At 36.5% G+C, this 20121-nt stretch overlaps 1 protein-coding gene across 10 annotated transcripts in view; it reads right to left on the reverse strand.

The window, feature by feature from the left end:
• Positions 1-20121, reverse strand: part of PTPN3 (protein tyrosine phosphatase non-receptor type 3) — a 137616-nt gene that overhangs the window by 33410 nt on the left and 84085 nt on the right. For all 10 annotated transcript variants that reach the window (XM_068936208.1, XM_068936207.1, XM_068936204.1 and 7 more), the window contains 3 exons: positions 17091-17225; positions 15394-15570; positions 1505-1528 (listed from right to left, as the gene is read on the reverse strand). In XM_068936208.1, the coding sequence (XP_068792309.1) occupies positions 1505-1528; positions 15394-15570; positions 17091-17225 (336 nt within the window). The remainder of the gene's footprint in view (positions 1-1504; positions 1529-15393; positions 15571-17090; positions 17226-20121) is intronic.

The raw sequence follows: 20121 nt of genomic DNA on the forward strand, positions 1-20121 counted from the left end.
TAATAAAACTAAAATTCTTCTTCAATTGGATCAAACTCACAGATATCATACACAGTAACTACTTCATCTTGGTATGTACTACACAATACATTACGAAAATGCTTTGACTCAGGGAAAACTTGGATACGGTTTCACATCGATGACATACAGCTGTGCGTATGGCAAAACCAAGCCCTGACTACTCATACTGCCCCCGTGCAGAAGACCTTTCACTTGCATCTCAGATCATCATGCTCAGTGGCAGTATACTTTGCAAAAGTACTCTGCACTGCTAACGGCAACTCAGCATTGCAATTAAGTATATTTGGTCCTTGGAAGTACACATGCTGTTACGTGTGTGTTCTAGCATGTATGCAATTCATTTTCAATAAACTTCTTCACCATTTCTAAAAGCGACATTAAATTCTCACAGGGTGGAGGTAACAGAAGAATATGCAAACAAATACTGGCATTAAAATTTGTGAGTTCAAATATTTGTCCCTTCCCTTGTAATAGCCTAGCATATAACTACTACATGTGAGCCTTTCTGAACAATTCCCAGTAGCCACTGCTAGCTGCCAACGAAGAATTAGTACTACACTAGGGAGGCACGCAACTTAGGCCTAACAAACAGCACAAACAAGGCAGTAAGCTTTAAGAAAGCAAAGACTCACTCCTTGGTTTGTACAAATGCGAGTGCAACTAAAACATTCTGAAGGGCCACAGTGCACCATGCACAGTGCAAGCAAAGTTATTCTTGCATTAATACTTCTGATGTGCAGTTTACTACTATTTAAATATAGTTTACTACATTTAAATTTAATATGAATTAATTTTTTTGTGCAACATTTGCAGAATTTTCAGTTATTACAGAAGATGTTTTTCAGTGTTCAGGAGATATTGCTCTCTTGGCTCTGTGAAGCTGAAAAGACTTCGAAGTAGTGAACTATAATGACAGTTCAAACACAGAATTATACCCTCAAAATTTTGGATTTTCATCTAGTAACTTCCACGACCTTTCATGATCTGTTGCTAAGTAAGTACCAATACTGCATATGTAAATACATCATGCTAAGATAATTTTTCAGAATATATCTTTTTAAAAAAGATTTTCCCTTACAACAGTAGATTACAGTTCACAATGATTCTCCACTGTAGGAAAAAAATACAAATGCAACAAATCGTTTCAGTTAATGCTCTGTGGCACTCTATAAAGAGTTTCCAGATAAAATTACCAATGGATTTTAACATTATTAAGCTTTTACAAAATGTTCTACTGAACAGTTTAAAAAGCAGCTTTTCTGTTAACAGTGGTTAGGGGCATGTTAGGACTTAAAGACTTGCCACATCATGATCCCAAGCCTTAATTTTTCAAAAAAGCTTTACAATCTTCATTGGTTTATACATCTATGTCTGTCTTCTAACCCTACAAGATCGCTATTGTGAAAACTCAGTTCAAGTTATCTATTTTACTGCATATCTTAAAGCTAAAGATTCCATAGTAGAAAGTTTAAAGAAAACTCACTTTGGTGATTCTCGTTCAGATGACCTGTTAAAAACCAGTAAATGAACATAAGTTAAATCTTTAAGAAAACTGAAAATAAACTCTAATTAAAAAAAAATCTGTTTAAAAGATGAAAGATGTGCTCACAGTAAATTAAGAAATACTTAATCCTATGCTGAAAGTCTGAGTTATGGTTATGGAATTTGTGAAATACTCAACAACAAAAAGAAACAGTAGATCTAACAGTTCACTTCCACTTTTGGCTGAAAGCCAACTACCCATAACACACATCTGCTACTTAAACTTAAATATGCAAGGTTTGCAGTGGTACAATTGTTTAACAAGATACTCTACATCACCTGAAAATTTGAGTTTTAGATGTGGGTAACAACAACTACAGATGTTACCGACTGTTTTGCAAAAGCCAAAACATGGCAGAATCTTTATGTACTGCTAATGGGAAATTAGCATAGGCACTTCAGAAGCATAAAGTGCCTTGTAGTTAAGCTCACAATGCAAGACCAGAACAGATGCTGATGCAGAGAAATGGAGGACAAAGCATAACTAAAAGGGAAGTGGTAACACAGATGAGGACAATCTAGCACAGAAAAGAAGGGCAGTTAAATTAAAACTCTTTTCAAAGCAGCTTGGTAGATTATAATAGATTCCTAAAGCATTATCAAAATAATGTCCACACACTGTATCTGACACGGGAAAAAACTCTCTTCTTCACTCATTATCATCTAGGAGTGAAAGAATCTATATAAACTTTAAAAAATTGTGCCTGAGAAAGCTATTGCTTAAAGGTAAAACAACAACAAAAACAAAGAAAAATGATGAATGCAAGAATTAATATGCTGCCAGGCTGTCCATCTAATCCAGGATTCTGGACTAACATCTGATGCTTAGGACAGTTATCAAGAAATAGAGCAAGCGTATAGTGATACTTCATGAGAAGACTCTCACAGCCTCCAACAATTAGCAGGTCTACGATTTCTCGAGTTGAACTTGTGGCTTACTCAACTGTACTTAACTGAAAAACTGAAATACACTATAGCAGCTGGAAACAGAAGTAACTGATATTGATGAAGATGCTACACATGTCATAGACAGTTCACCCAAAAATAAGCAAAGATGGGTCCAGTTAATTACAATGTAAAATGCGGTATTTATTACCGGAAGGTAACTTCATTTCCTCTAAAGTCACGTTTTAGTGCATATCATCATCTTCTTGCATCCTATTATTTCATGTAGCTACAGTAGTTGGTTAAAGGCTGAGACTACAAGCTATTTCCTCCTGCCAGTCCCTGAAGGTACTGAGAAAAGAAAGCTATCAAATAGCTACCTTAAAAAGACCTATGCTATTTTCATCTTGAGCAATTTCTTGTCTCAAGTTTGTATTTCTTCTCCAATGAATTCTCTTGAATTCAGTAGTCTAGCTTCATATGTTATCAGGTGGGGGTTTTTTGTGCTTTTGATAATGTGTTCTGGCAAAACTGTCATGCTCCTTTTCTTATTCAATTCAGTTAAAAAACAAAAAACAAAACAACAAAAACACACCACCACCACAAACCCAGAACCGTAAATACTGCTTTTTACTTAATGGATAGTACTTAACTATTGCCCATTATTGTTTTTGCTTTAAAAATATAATCAAAATATTAATCAGCAATTAGCTGTAAGGTCATGGAAGGAGTTCATGCTCCTGCCTTTCTTTTATTTACTTTTTTATATATATATTTTTATATATTTTTGTTTTGTTTTGTTTAAGTTCACCTCCAAATTTTTTCCAAAAATTAGCTGCTACATATGGAAAAAATAAATCAGAAGTTGCACTATACAGTAGCAATTTTTAAAATAGTCAAATAAGGTAATTAGAAATCAACTGAAATAGCAAGCTATACTATATTACATCAAGTAAAACAATAGGCAAACAATAGACAGAAATACTTTGCTTGCAAAACAAAGTAGGTTTACGGCAGATGGGATAGCTTTGCAAATTTCTAAGAGGCAGGGGTCATGCAAGTCCAGCCCTGGTAAGCAGTGACCAAAAATAGTGAAAGATATATGTAAGTCTATCCTGGAAAAATATAAACATGAAGCAGTTTGTTTTGGATACAGAGTTCTTAAACTGTCAATTTAGGAAGCAACTCACAGCATACAGTTTACTTTAATTATTGTCCTGTAAAACAACTTCAATATTATGTAGTTTCACCAAAACTACAGTCAAAACAAGCTGTAGCATCATTCTAGTTCAGTTCCCTTACACGTATTTTATCGTATGAACAAATTATTCCCGGAGAGGCAGAGCTAGTAAAGCCTGATTTCCTAAGAATTTCTGGAATATGAGTTTTTAGTGTTTCTATTTTAAGTTTATTCTTCATTATTAACACCTAACTTCTTCCCTCTTTGCTGCCATCATGCCCCCCCCGCCCTGTGACTCATTGACATTCCCTCCCACAAGGGCCTCGGTTTCTCCTGTTTGCAAACCCCGCAGTATTTTCACCCGCTAAGCACTAGTGTGCCAAAGCTCCCTCCTTTGGCGATCTATACACCCACATGCTGCCCGACCAACCAACACCGCAACTGAACAGACAACATTTGAGCTCATACTGTAAATTCTCAGGGAGATTAATTTGAGACTTTTGGCTGCTTAGCCACTGATTTGCATTAAGTTTGTAAAAACTTTTCATCTTTGAAAACGCCACTCCTACATTAGATTTGATTTCAAACATCCAGATTTTCTAAAGTAGAAATGGAGGGGCAGGGCAGTGACAGAAGCCTTATTTCCTTAGGAAGTCGAGCTAAAAATAAAAAAACTAAAATTTATTTTTAGCTTCAGCTAATTGATTTCCTAGGGAGGGAAAGAAAAAAAAGACCACACTGTACATCCGTTCTATCTTTTGTCACAGCAGAGCTGCAACTCTTAACAAATTCTACACAGAATTCAAGTTGCCATTAGTTAATCGTCTTGAAAGCTCCCACAAAATTTTACACACCATCAGATTGTGATACAACTAGATACAACTGCTTTATTTTATTATAAAATCCCCCTCCAATGTAGAGCAAGAGTTCATTTGAGGCAGAAAAATCAGCTAAGAGTTCTATTCATACACTGTTTATAAACATAAAGCAAATTCTCAATTAACTCAGCAATACTTACGTGTGGGATATATATTCTTAGTTGTATTTGCTGAGGGTTAATGTATTGAATTATTGCACTTCCATTCATTCACATTAGCTCCGAAAGAGTTACTGATTCATTCTGTAACCTTCTAAGGTGTAAAAAAGTAACCAAAAACTTTGCATGAAAAAATGATCAAATTCAACCCTTAAAATACATGGCTGGCAATGGAGCTCTACCTTCATGAAGTGCTTAGTAGCACAGCATGCCATTGCTGCAGAAACTTTGTTCTCCACAACTCAGTTAAATAGTATTTCTAGCACTTAATTACTCACTGATGCGATGAAGTACTACAAACATGAAGTATTCCACATTTTACTAACATATTCACCTTCCTTATTTCACAGCATGCCACAAGCATCACATTTTAAAATCAATAAAAAGAGAACACTCACCAGACCAACCAACCAATCTTTTCATCAAGAAAGAGAGACCTTCCTTGCAAGGAGAGCAAACTTGCCATTGGTTCAGCTAACATGCAAACACTTTAAAACGGCTGGTAGTTTCTCTTGCTTTCTCCACACTATGTCTAAAACAAAGCCATTTCAATCTTCCACTCACTAGGGATTGCTCTGTCACTGCTAATCGTTAGAACTGCTTGCCCTGACTATCTGATTCTCCTGGTCTGTCAGGTTTTAAGGAAAGATCCCTCCTTCCCAGTCTGGTATGCTCTATCAGAGAATTCTGCTGCTCTGGATTAAACTGAAGCCGAGCAAAACCCCAGGAGAAAAGGGACAACCGAAACAATAGAATAAGAGCACCCCCTCCCCTTCACAAACAACTGAAGGAAACATCTGTACAGACTGGTCTTGCCCTTGTGGTGTTCTTGAAGTTCTTAAAGCTTTTTTTAATCCTAACACCTGCAAGGTTGTTGAGACTGTGCCAGTGCTTCTATTATCTCTTTTCTGAGATCTCATCGTTTAAGCCAGCATTTAGCAATTAAGCTAGCTAGCATCTAACTAGCAACTAGCAAATAAGTGAAAGATGCTTACAAGAACATCTTTTTGCCGCCTTATAGAGAAATGTATATACAGAATGACTTCTCTTCAGCATTTCTATACAGAGAACTGTATAAGAAGGCCATGTACACTCTTTGTGCCACACACTTAGAGCTACACTACAGAAGAACTTGCAGACTTTATGGTATACACCAAGCTTTTCAGTTATTGTCTATAAATTCCAAATGTGGACATCAGTAAGCTGTTGCCACTACCCATAAAAGGATTCTTTCTGTTTCCCTCCACTTCCTCTGTTGACCATACTCCAGCTTACCATACAGGCACCTTTTTTCATGAGTTTCATGCATTCTAAGATTCCACAACTGCTCAATTTGCTGTAAAATTTGCTTTATCACAGATTTGCACTTCATAACGTAGGCTTTTTTTTTTTTTTTTAAGTTATTATAGCTCTAGCCCAAGAATATCGCAAAATCTCCTTTGAAAAGCTCGCAGAGCACGAGCCAGAACAGTACCCTCCCCTTGGTAGACTCCACAGACCAACTGAAACAAGTTCTTCAAGATATGACCATTGTTATTGTAAGCAGGTAAATGCTAACTAACCTCCACAGGTAAGAACACCAATGGTACCACTGTCAAGCATGTCAATACTGGACATTTTATAAGAAAAGTAAAGCCACTAAAATTCTTCTGCCATTGTTTTTCAAATGTCAAAAGCTCTCCGTTTTAGTTAGGAGTCAATATGGCATTTCCTATAATGTAACCTCTACAAGGAAATCATGCTGACTATGTGTAGTGGTAAACAAAAATAAAAAATAAGCAACTCAATATTTATTAAAAGGTGCTTACATAAAAGTAAGGCATGAAAGCTTATTGCCAGAGACACAGCAGTGAAAAAATTCTAAACACATTGATCTCACTAGTGTATTTCAGATTTGAGGGCAGCATGCATGCAGAAGACACAAGGAGAATTGGGAAATACATCTCTGCAAAGGCCAACTCAAGCTGGTAATTCACAAAATAAAATGAATGAGACATCTAGTAAGAATAAATACTGAATTTAGCTATGTTTATCAGAAAACTGTTCCATATAGAATGGAGCTGAAGGAAGGAGGAGAAAGAGCACTGTATGTACCAGGGAGGGTAAACGCTCAAGCTCTAATAACAGATGGAGAAGATAAAAAGAAATTACTGCAATAGGCAAGCTGGCATTAACTCTGGAGTATAACTGACAACTGAAATAGAAACAGACATCAGGTCACTCCTTTTGGATGGAAAACGATTATTTTATTGAACTGGTGAGGAAAAAACATAGTACATTTGAATAAGGATATATGTTCAAAAAGAAAAGTATATATGTAAGCAAAAGAAAACATACATGAACCCAGTATATGTATATTTTAGAGGGAAGAGCACAGTAACCCCCTTAAAAGTCTATTAGTAATATTCTTAAAAACCTTAGAAAAAGCTTGGGTTGGGAAAGAGTATTAAAAAATCATTTAACAGTGGTTTTGAAAGGGGTTTATAATAATTCGAAGTCATGATTTCTGAAGTTGTAGTGCTCCTACCTTCCTTTACAACATTTGATCCTCATTTCACAATGGCTTGGATTATAAAATTCAATCGTGTTTTATCTTGCCTGGTTGAGAACAAGTACTTTTTGTGAACTTCTTTTAAATAGAGGTGTAGAAATGGAACAGAAGGACAAAAAAGGGAAGTTTTCATTAAGGTAGTAAGGAATACATTCATAGCATAAGATCCCACATGAGGGTCCAGCAAAAAAGTTTTTGATTTCTATGTTTATTCGAATATGAACTAATATCACAGAGAGACTATAGACAATTCTCAAAAAACTTCACGCTCATTGCAGCTGATAAGGAGGGTGCAAATGGTAAGTGATGGAAAGACAAGGTTAAGGGACATGAAACTGAAGTGTTCTGAGATGTATTGCCTAGTACCAAAAGGATATTTCCCTTGGGACAGACTGAAGCATGCGAATAATGACAAGGAACCCATGTGAAAGGCAGAGGATTTTGTAAAAACAAGGAATTTACTACATTTGTACATGATTGACGGTTGAGAAAAAAATTTACTGAACTGAATTCTTTTAAGATATTTGCAATTTTCTACCAAGAAAACAATGTTACTGAGACTTAGCTGGATGCATCTGACAGGCGTTTTCAACAATAACGCTTTAAGAATCTTGTACACAAAATGAATTACATTTTAGTTAATATAATGACGTACTCCTCACAGTAAGTTCACCAAAACTCACTATACAGCTACAGTTTATTGTCTATTAGAATAGTAAGCTGAAAGAATTGAACAAATGCAGCATGAGATCAGGAAACCAATTTTCAATGCAATACCTTCACCAGATGATACATTATGCTTACACAAGGAGCATACGTGCACTTCCAGAAATTCATAGCTTAATCCAAGTGAATTTCCTTTTTGTATACTAATTTATCCTTTCCATTTCCTTCCCCTCCAACTCTGGGACTGCATACATTATGCCTTCTATATCACCAGCAAAAGATGATTTTAGAACACAAGATAGAGAGGCTTATAGCTTTGCAAGCATGTTTAAGAAGGGAAACATCTTATGAACGAAATGGTGTAACAATTATAATTTTAGAGTAGTTTAGGTTGGAAGGGACCTTGGGAGGTCATCTAAACTAATTTCTTGTTCAAAGATGGGTCACTGACAAAGTTAAATCAGGTTGCTCAAGTCCTTGTCCTACTGAGTTCTGAATACCTCCAAGGATGGAAATGCCACTAACCTTTCTGTCAACCTACAAGAGGACTTAACCAATCTCACTATGAAATGCTTTTCCCTTCCCCTAGAATCTTATTTCCTTTCTACAACTTGGGCCTATTGCCACACATCTTTTTGCTGTGTACCTTGAAGAGTCTGCCTCCAGCTTCTCTATGACCCTCTGCTGGCAGTAGAAGTCAAAAATTCAATTCCCTCACCTTCAGCCTCTCCTCCTACATCATATGTTCACATCTATGAATAACCAGCTATTTTTATCCCACTGATTATGTCTTTAAATAAAAATAAGATCCATAAGGCTCTCATCTGTCAGTTTTTCTTACCGAGTGATCCTATACCTCTTCTTGAAATGTGATTTGCAATGATCTTTTTGAAATATAGATTAAACAGAAAAGTTTATAGCTAACCTTTTCTGTTAAGCTATAGTCTACTCTTAAAAAAAAAAAAAAATACACCTAATTACATGTTCCTGTGCAGTCTGCTACTCCAGATCAAATAGATGTCTTTGGTTTATTTTATTACACAGTCAGCAGGAGCAATCAAATACAGTTTAACTAAAAGACCAGCATACAGCTTTATAGAGTTACTTTTCAAGCCAAGAATTTAGATTTTTTTTTTTTCTCCTTAAAATAGTACCTAATACATGCCCTTGGCTACATTATTATGTTCTTATTAAGAACCCTCTCCACTCAAAAAGGTGTGTTCACAAAAATATAAAAGAAAGGCATTAAAAGAGCAAGTAACACCTAATCTAATACTCCAAACTAATCCACTATTCTACATAATTATAAAATATATTTAATTTTATATAAAATAACATATTATAAAACGCACATTTATATATTTTATAAACACATAAAAAGCAAAAACCCATGTAATCTGAATTTTCAAGCTCAAAAATAAACTCTGTTCCTCATACAAAGGAGAGAGTGGTCTCACACAAGTTAACATAAATAAAAATACCTTGGGCCATGAGAAAACTCACTTGTTTCAGTAACACCGTTCACTTTAGTAGTTGCTTGCTCCTGAAAGAAGCACCAGCTTGCTTCAACGATGATACAACATTCAGTTAAGGGGCAGGTGTGGGTATTTGTAACAATGCATGGCCCTCCAACAAATCTGGATTAAAAACTTAAATCCACAGGCATGAAATGAGTCAAAGACACTTCACATTTCATAGTCACTGGCTGAAAGACATGCAGCTTCCTGCAGCTGGATTCCCTGGAGTTAAGAATATTAAACAGAACAGTGCTCTGTCTCAGTTCACTACAGAGTTGGAACTTCTCTATGTCACACTTAAGGCATCAGAGATTCTAATGAAATACTGGTGGGTGGGAAAGAAGAGAGGAAAAAGGAAGAGAACGTGAGGAGAATAAAGTTCAAAGCTCCTTAGATACTTCTGTTACCTGCCTTTATTTTCTATGGCAAACCTTAGACCTCAGCATTTTAAAGTTAAAAAGTGTTTAATTTGTGGATTACTGAAACATTAAATTAGTTTGGATTTGTAGATCTAATCTATTAATCTAATTCAAATTATTAATCTAATTAAATCTAAAAAACCCCTAGAGTTTAAATCTACAGATTTTTAATGTACAACAAATACCTGTGATAAGCAAACAAGCAAATGCAGTTATTTTAGTTTTCACTTATTTATTTTAAGGTATTTTAAGCAAGCTATTGCTTTCAAATTTGCTCCGTTTTTCTAACAGCATGTCAGCGAAGGGTCCTACAATCAACCACTGGATAAACCTTAAATGTGATAAACATTAAAATGGTATCTCCCCATATATCAGCTATACTGTTCAGTATCTTTCTTTAAATCCATGTCAAAGCTGAGAAACAGATCTTGCACTGGGGATGGACAGTGCAGTTTCTCAGGACAAAAATTACCAATATTTGATACAAGGTCAAGCATACTAGATCACATGATTCCAACAATGTAATCAGCCTAATAGCCCAGCTAAAGCCAACTTAAACTTGAAGGTTACTGCTTAAATTCGAGATTTTGGATTTCCTAATCTGGTCTTGAAGCAGTGCTATATCCCTTAATATGATATACTACTGAATTTTACTGCAAGCCTTTTGCCCTCAAATGACAGGGCAGTGAACAGGGTGTGTTAATGTCACGGAAAGAAATCAACAACGATTCGTTCTTTTACATCAGTGAGGTTTTCCTCATTTCAAATTTGAAAACTATAATGAGACCTTTATGAAGAAAGATTACAATAGTCATAGTCTTCAGCTACCATACCAGGTTAAAAAAGGAAAAAAGAAATCGGGAAGAATTCCCTGCACACCCCCATCAGCCTGTCTTCACAAATAATTAGCAGCGGTTTTAATCTGCTACTCTGAAAGATAAGCATTTCTGTCAAAAGCAAGCTTTTCCATTTCATGATACAACCTATCAGGACAGCAGATGGTCAGGGATGGGTTGATGCCAGGTAGTCCACTGGTATGATGCAAACATCATGGAGCCCCCTCCTCCCAAATTAAAGTAGCTTTTCAGAGGAGATAACTTCGGAAATAAATTATATTATGCAGATGATATATTTTCTTTATTAAAGGAAAGCCACAAGCCTTCGTATTTGTAACTCTTCCCTAATGTACACCTCAATGTTTAGGGACTTCTGAAGATATGTAACCTGATAAGAATAAACGCGGGCAAGTAGGTAGCAGCAGGGTTTTTATAAAGAAAACATAAATACCAAGAAAAGCAAAACATCTTCAGTGAAACTGAAGTCGAGACCAGGGAAACCAATTTCAGCTAAAACGTATTTACCAAATAAGTGCACTTAACTAATTATTTTGTTTTATACGGACATTATTTTCAAATTCATTTTAAAAAGACAAAATAACTGTAGTAGCACGTGTGTACATATGTAGGCATGGGGTAAGTATAGGTTAAAAAATGTAAAGACCTTTCAGGACAGGTTTAGATACAGTGAATTCAACATATAGTCAGAAGATAGACTATATTACCTGTTCTGAACCGGTGAGGCACAGCAACAACAAAAGGTGTGGCATGACACGCAAAGCAGTCTACTAGACTTCGGAAGGCTCAGTGTGGACTCCATGTGTGTGTTAGTGTTAACTTTTCAGTAGCTGTAGTAGTCAGATGAGATGGACAGCAGCACAGCAACGAAGAAGAGAAAGAAGCGACAGTAAAGCTTGCTTCACAAAGGCTGGAAAACCCTGGACTAAAGTCTTCTTGAAATCCTCTCCAGCACTTTGATGGCAGTTTTTGCATGTAGCTGTGATTTGAGATGGCTTGGCAAATTAGCAAGCCAATAAGCACACCTATTCATTTCCTGTGAATAAAGCTCTGTATTTAATATATATTAATTTGGGATCAGAGCAATTTTTTGTCTATAATACACGTATAATAAATAGCTCCAATCTTTTCTACAGATGCTAATCAGAGAGAAAACTGCTTCTTTTGATCACGTCTGGACGACAAATGGTACTTGAACATGTGAGTTCCTCAGATAATTTGGACAGTAGAAGCAGCCTAGCTGCAGCAACACAGAACTCACTCAAAGGCTTACCCTGCTTTTTTGTAGTTCAGACGTGCACCATTTGTTCTAACTTTTTTTTTTTTCCTTCCTTTTTTTCCCCTTTTTTAAAGATCACAGCCCATGGAACGTACCTCCTAAGGTTCAGTATAAGGTAAAAAGTTCACAGAAGGTACATATTTTGAAACAACCACTGTGTTCTTTAGAGAAATAGTACAATAATCAAATGACAAAATATTCTTGGCCCCCATCTCCAGTATCAACACTTGACGTATTTAAAAGGAAATATAGTTCTAGGTGTTGGTGCATTGATACAGTGCTATGGAAAAAGAAATGAAAGAAAATTTGATACGTTTTAAGCACTTTAAAACTAAAACATAAGAACTGTATTTCATAATTTCTTTTATAAACTGGGTACTGTTTTTTAGAAACAAAAGAAAGTTTGATTGATTCCCATAAATGATTAAACACAGCAAGGAAGAAAACCAATTATTAAGAGAGCAATTATGCTTGGTATTATCAGGAGAAAAAAGCTTTATAGGGAAATAAGTGCAGGTACATGCAGTTTGCCATCAGTATTAGCTTCTATAACTCCAATATCCACTGAGATTCCAAACATGCCTTGGTAGGATTAAGTACACAGTGAATTTTGTCATACAAATTTTATCTACATGTTTGTCTCAAAAAACACAGCTTCCCAGCATCTCAGTTTTGACTCGTTTGGTTGGTTGAAAGGACTTAAGACATTACCTTGGGCCTGAAGTGAAACAGGCCCCTGCCTGGGTCCCCCCCCCCCGGCCTTTTCCCCCACCCCTCAAATGATCACAGCAGCCTGAAAAATAGAGAAGAGCTATATCTTGTCCTAACTGCACCTTGCCCAGTCCTGAACTGCGGGTAGAGAAAACTAATTGATGTAAACATACTATTGTACGATTCCAACTAAAATTTGAGGCATGAGACATAACAATTCAGGCATTAAATATAAACATCTTGCAGTTGTCTCCACAATTGTTTCAGAATTTTTTTCCACATCAAAGACATCCATTAATAATAATCAGCATTAACTAGCAACTTTGTTGATACTCTCAAATAACAGGTTAGGCAGTAAAAAAAGAGCTATCTACACCCTCTTAAAAATAAACTGTATTAGCAAGATAATGAAAGGCTACTCTCAGCCCTCCTCTAAAGAAAAAAGAAAAGATTTGCAATTCCAGTATTTTTCCATAGCATGCTTCAATTACATCAATCCAAGTCTGCAGAAGAGTAGCATGGCAAAAATGGGTAAGATAGGTTTAAAAGGTTTACCAGCACACAGCAAGGTGTTTTATATTTAATATCTGAATATTCCTCAAGTGGGGCAGGAGTCCAGGACAAATGTTTGTCAGCATTTAATTTTGAAGACACATGTTAATTTTTCTTCTTACAAAACAGATTCAGCCGAGAAATTAGGTTTGTCTCTTTCAATAAAGCGTTCAGAGAAAGAAAGATTTTTGTCTTACTCTACACCTTTCAGTAGAGGGAGCGGAGCCAAGTAATGATGGATACAGGAACATAAAAGAGGAAAGCTGGAACATGAACTAATATAAACTGTTGAAAACTTTAGTGCAGAAAAATAACATCCTTTTGATCTGTATGGTTACCGTATCACCTAAATCACTAGGGATAAAAGTAATTATGACCAAATTATTTCACAAAAATCTGAGGCAATAAAAAAAGGATCATTCATTCTTCGTGCTATGTTCTCCTCCCTAAACAGACTGCTTTAATTTAAATTCACCATATTTATGTAAGCAGTTATCTGCATAGTATCAGATATTATAAATATATCCAAGAAATCAAGAAAATGCTGGAGATAAGACTCGCATAAAATTAGGTTTATTTGAGGTTATAAAAGCAGCAATCATCATCTCCACAGTGGGCGATACAACTCAGATAAAGCATAACCATTTACTGTTTAGAAAAAAATTACATAGAAATGTGCTATTTTCAAATTGAAAACACCCTATTTTCACTGTCTGAGAAACACCATAAAACAGGCTTTTCCACTTCATCTCAGTTGGCATAGGAAAGGTGAAACAGGAAGGAAAAAAAACACAGGGGAAGAAAAGAAAAAGGAAAATAAAAGAAAACAAACAGCAATGTACTAACTGGAATAGAAGGACAAAGGCAGGACACAAACTACACAGTATACTGAGTGATAACTTTGTTTTCTTTCTACAGCTTCCGCCCTCATTGTCTCTTGGTAATTTTTTTTTTTTTTAAAGATACTTCTGAACACACATAATTTGTCAGTAAATCTTAAAACAAAGGAAATACAAGGCTTCCTACCATAACATCATACTTATGTATTATTTTGGCCACTACTGACACTGCTAGCCCTAAGGGTCACCTGATGTCCAGTCAGAAGTGTAAAAAAAATACACAGTTTCCAAAAACATTGACAAATTCCAAGCATGCCTGCAACATCTTAGAACATATTTAAATCTAGGGTTTAAAGCTATAGCTAGTAATAGGGTATGTGTGTGCAGGTGTGTACATTCACTTATATTCACTGTCACTGAGACAGGTGATTCACATCACCTTCCAATAATACAATGCCTCTCAAAGTACTCCCTGCCTTATGACGACTAGGGATCACCAGAAGCCATTTTCCCTTCATAACATCATAAAGGAACCTGCATTTTAATACGTTATTTTCCCCAGCTGAAAGTTTTGTAGTAGTTCTATTTTGTTTTTGAGACTGATCAACCAATGATTTTGCATGTCCTGATACATTTATTATTTCTGAAGATAATATGGGAATAAGAAATTATTCAATGAGAAATGCTGTTGCAAGGTATGAAAGATAGCACATACGATGAAACGTATGAGCAAACGACCAACCAGTGCACAAAGATAGAAGGTTCAAGCCCCAGACAGAAAGCCAGCAGCACTCAGAACGCTGTGGGTAAGAACAAAGTTGGTCTTTGAGAAGATTAAAAATGTCTAAAGGCCAAAAGCTGAGACTGCATTTGGAAAGAGTGGCTGTATATTCTCCTCTGAAGAAGGAAAAGATGGATGACTGTGAGCAGCATTATGTTCTATGTTTACTCAAATGCAGGAACTCTTTCAACTCGTCTGCAGCTGGCAGTGTGGTACATATGTGAGATCAAAGAGTTCAGCAAGACCTCTCAAAAAGAACAGAAGTTTGTGGTGGGAAAGGGTTGCATAAGCTACTAGGAGACAGGATTTTACAGATATGAAGTATGTCTTAAATCTCTAATTTTACTAAGGCTTTTTCAAGGTGAGCAGTTAGTTGGTTTTTAACTTGTCATTCTGTACCACAGCACTTGCAGTTTAGCTGTTTGTCAAAATTAAGCTTATGCAAACAAAACTATTTGAACTCTTGATCATTGTCACCTACTTATGATGACAGCTTTTATACTAAAGCTGTTATTATTTAAATCAAAACGAGCAATGAAATGTTTTGCAGAAGTCCTTACCTCCTCCGTGGACTACGGTTCTGGAAGAACTCCGAATCACTGTCCTTTGATGTTGGAGAGCCCTTGTATGTATAAAAAACATCCTCTGTTTCAGTAATATAGGTCATTTCATTTGTAAGATTATCTACAGATGAGTGTCGTGGTTTACGAATCTCATGACGCAGTCTAGGACTCCGCCTTAAAAAAAGGAACATCAACACCAATTGGTAGGTCAGAATCACTTGTAAAACCTTTGCAAGAAGTAACTACCTATCCCAATGAAATCTATGTCCTGAAATCTTCATGAGAGGCCAACAGCCCTGATTTTGAACAAATATATCACTGTAAATAATCAATTTTTAAACATTTTGAATGCTATACACGTGACCATACACTACAAAGTTCACTACAATAAACTGACTGCTATTTTTCCTCTAAAATGATATGTCTACCTCTTAAAGTTAGAATTACAGGATAATCCAGGTTGGAAAGACCTATGGAGGTCATCCAGTCCAAATTCTTGCACTCAAAGCAGGGTCATCCATGGGGTTAGATTGGGCTACTTGCAGCTTTATCCAGTCAGGTCTTGAAAGCCTCCAAGGATGCAGGCTGCACAACCTCTTTCTTGCACAATCTGGACAGCCTGTTCTAATGTCCTCAAAGGGAGCTATTTTTTCCTTATATCCAATCCAAGCCTCTCGTTTCAGCAAACGCCTGTTGTCTCTTGTCGTCCACCACACACCACTATGAAGAGCCTGGCTTAATCCTCTCAGTAACCTCCTCGTAAGTATTGGCAGGCTGCTAGTAGGTGCCGTGGAGCCGTGTCTTCTCCAGGCTGGACCAGCCGCCCAGTTCCCTTAGCCCTCCTCACAGGGCAAGTGCTCCAGCCATCTTGGTGGTTGGTTGCTCTCTGCTGAGTTTACTCTGGTTTGTCAATGTCTTTCTCGTAACGGGCTGGGAGGCATAATGGGATGAAGTATTCTAGATGAAGTCTAATGAATGTTGAATAAAGGGGTACAAACCTTGAGGTACTGGCTGGCTACATTCCTGATAATACGGCCAGATTGTTGGTTGTGTTGGCTGACAGGATACGCTGACAGCTCACGTTCATAGTGCTGACTACCAAGATTCCCAGGTCTTTTTCCATGGAATTGCTCCCCAGCCAGTACCATTACAAGAGGTTCTCCTCAGGACTCTGCATTTGTCTTTGAATTTCGTGAGATTCCTGTTGGCCCATTTCTCTAGGCTGTCAAGGTCCCTTCGGATAGCAGTCTTGTTCTCAAACTTGTCTGCCACCTTCCCCACCCCCCAGTTTGGAGTCATCTGCAAACTTTATGAGCAAGCACTCCATTGCCTCCTCCAGGTCATTGATAAAGACATTAAACAGCAAAGGTCCCAAGACCAATCCCTGCAGTATTCCACTTGTTACTGGCACCCAGGCAGAGTACAACTCTGAGCGAAATCATCCAACCACATTTTTTTACCCATCTGTTTGTTGGTCCAGACTGTAACATCTTATGATACAAGAATATTGTGGCAGACAGTGTCAAAGCTTGCTAAAGTTGACATAAGTGATATTCACTGTTGTCCCATCACCATATACCTTATCAAAATATTAGGTAATGTATACATATATATTTAAAAACTATTAATTAGTGTAATATAATTAGAAAAGGTAGGAGCCTGGAAGGTAGGGGAAAGGCTGAAACTTGATTTACCAATTAGGAGTAACAGGAGGTGATCGAGAAGGAAGGCTTTTGGTCTCCAGATGCTCAACAGATAAAGATCTCCTCATAGATGGGTTCCAAACCATCCCTCCTATAACTTTTCTGCAGTACTGGCTGCTTACAGACCTGAAAAGAAATAAAAGCCAATGTGAATTATTTCACATAGAAAATTTTATATGAAGTCAAATATGCTTACTAAAATCAATTTCACAATACACACTTAACCTTTTATAGTAGTCCTAACAACTGAGAAGGCATCATAAAAGCCAGGAGAAGAAAAATATGATACGTTCTCTTCATATCAGCAGTATGTTCTGGATTTAGAAATTCATACCTAAATTGCAAGTTCTTTTGTCCCTCATTTTGCAAATCAAGCTCATTTACAAATCAAGCACAGTCCTGTTATTAGATATAATAAGACATAATTTTAAATACTGATACTGCTTTTAAGGTAATAATTTTGTCACCTTAAGCCTAACACAACACCTCGATTCTGTAACATTTACATATAATGGAAATGCTATGTTCAACTAGAATAGGTTGATTTAATAGAAGCTTTCATATTTGATAAAAAACTTAAGTACTTGGAAAATTGGCAAATCTCTACTTTTTTTTTTTTTTTTTTAAATTATTCATGGTGAATTTACTAACGGAAACCGTAAAGTTGAAGTGTGCTTACTTCTCACAGAAGTTAAAAGCAGCCTATTTAAAAGATTCAGTGAAGAATTTAATCAGCATGTTATATTATTATGAAACCAACCAGGTCAGGACCACAACCAACTGCCAAGAAGCTATGAGAGAAAAGCTGAAATTATTTTCCACACTCTGTCCAGCTTGACACATAAACTGGAATTCGAGTTCACCTATAAATTTGCAACTGTTTTCTCTTAAAAAGCCTCAACTTCGTAACTACTCCTTTCCTTAGGGCATGAAACACTTAAGGTGACAAATAGGTCAGGCTATGAGGAAAACACCCTTATCATATGCATATTAGTACAGTGACTTCCTCAAGCTCTGCTCAAGCAGCTCAAGACCTGCTTATTAACAAACCTAAGCCAGTACACTTGGTATCTGGTTAGCATTAGGTTAACTCTATGGCTGCTGTGTCTCCCCAATGATAGGGGCTGTGGGTCTCACCAACTACAGAATGCATCATCATCATCCAAAAGGTGATCTGTGACCTTCACAACAGGTTTCAGTCAAAAGCTGTTAATGACCTGCACTTCTTCACCCCATTTGCAGAAGTTATACAAATGCACAAATTCACACCATGGACCACTGCCTGAGAAAGTTTCACTGTGAGGATGCACTCTGAGATCTTTATGGCTTGGTACAACCGGGTTTTGGCATGAAAGATAGTTTAAGGAGTCCCTTGTGCTTATCCCTCCTTACTTATGCATTTGTATTCTCACTGAGCCATTTGTGGCCCTTCAATTCTGGCAATAAAACTGTTCGTTAATCCTTGCTACAACGCTAATTACAAAGATGACCTGGGTAAAAATACCCTTTTCTGAAAGTTATTTTTAACCCAATTGTGTTTAAGAAAGTGGAAGGAAAAAACAGGAAATTTAGTAAGTTCTGTTGGCACTGAACTGCATGCCTGATACACGTGGTTCAAATATTATTCTAGATCTTTCCTGCTAAAACTCATAATGGGGTAACAATTCACTAATAACTTAACTGAGCGCAGAAGTTTTGTAACTACCTATTTGCTGCCTCAACAAATAAAAACTACGTTAGCTGATTTTCCACTTCCAGAAGGAAGCTGTATTTGGGTGGTACATCCCTTATAGAAATAAGCCATCAGAGCCATCAATGACATTCCCCAAGTCTGGTTCTTGTGACAAGAACCTGACAACGTAAGGGTGGCATCAAAACCAGAACTTCAGCTAAAAAAGCAACAAGAAGCCTACTGGTAGAATTATACAGAATGAAATACATTTGTCAAAATTGATCCAAGCCTAGATGGACAAATTTTATATAAGTCTCTTCACGTGGCATTCCACAGGGCAAGCACAGAGATAAACTTCTCATCCTCAAGTTTACAGCCATGGGATTTCTCATCAGGGAAAAAACAGCAATTTGTTAGGTAGAGAAACCAACTTTGGCTCACTAAGTCTCAAGCTGTAAATAACGGGTGGCTGGGAGAGAGTACATGGGGAAAATGTTATATAGTGTGACTTTTTTTTTTTTTTTTTTTTTTTTTAAATCTTCCATCTGAATTTCCCTTTGATCATCACAGAAGATAAGCTGTTACACTAAATGGACTTTTGGTCTGTCCCTGTATGACCTGCCTTATACTTATGCCTGGATATAATTGCCAGTATATAAAGAAGCTATTAACAGAGGTGGAAACTCTGCACTGTTATCCTGAAAATAATGCATTATATACCGCTCTACATTATATACCGCTGAAGAGCAAGGATGTCCCTTTAGCAAAGTTAGTTACAAAACTCTCACATCCTCTACTCTCACTCAAAGGGTGATTGAAGATACTGTTAATAACCACATTAGAAGCAGACTGAGACTACATTTACAAGTGTTACTAGCCTAATAGGGTATTAAAGTAAGAGTTACTGCATACAGTGCTTTGCTACTTACAGTCTATTACACAGCAAATAGGTTTTAGAACAGAAGTCATGAAAATCAAAAGTATAATTTGGGTTTTTCATGAATTTTTGCAAGACAGAGGCACGTTAGCAGCTTCTGAGTTTATTACAGAGCTGAAATGTCTCAATTTTAGATAGTTGTGGATGTTATTCATGCCTATATTAAACCTTAAATATGCTTTGCACTGTACTGCTTTTTGTTTATAGAAAAAAACCAACCGACAGCTCTTATTCTGTATTATGAAGTCTTAAGTATCTTGTTCATAGGTTTAAAATAAATTAGTTCCTTTATCTTCTAAACATGCACTTTTAAAGCTTCTTCTAGTTTAAAACAAAAAAAGAAAAAAATGCATCTCAAAGAATTCCACTTTTTTTTTTTTTTTTTTTTTTTTTTTTTTTTTTTTTTTTACACA

Source organism: Struthio camelus, chromosome 2 (genome assembly GCF_040807025.1).
Source record: "Struthio camelus isolate bStrCam1 chromosome 2, bStrCam1.hap1, whole genome shotgun sequence".
NCBI classification, from domain to species: domain Eukaryota; kingdom Metazoa; phylum Chordata; class Aves; order Struthioniformes; family Struthionidae; genus Struthio; species Struthio camelus.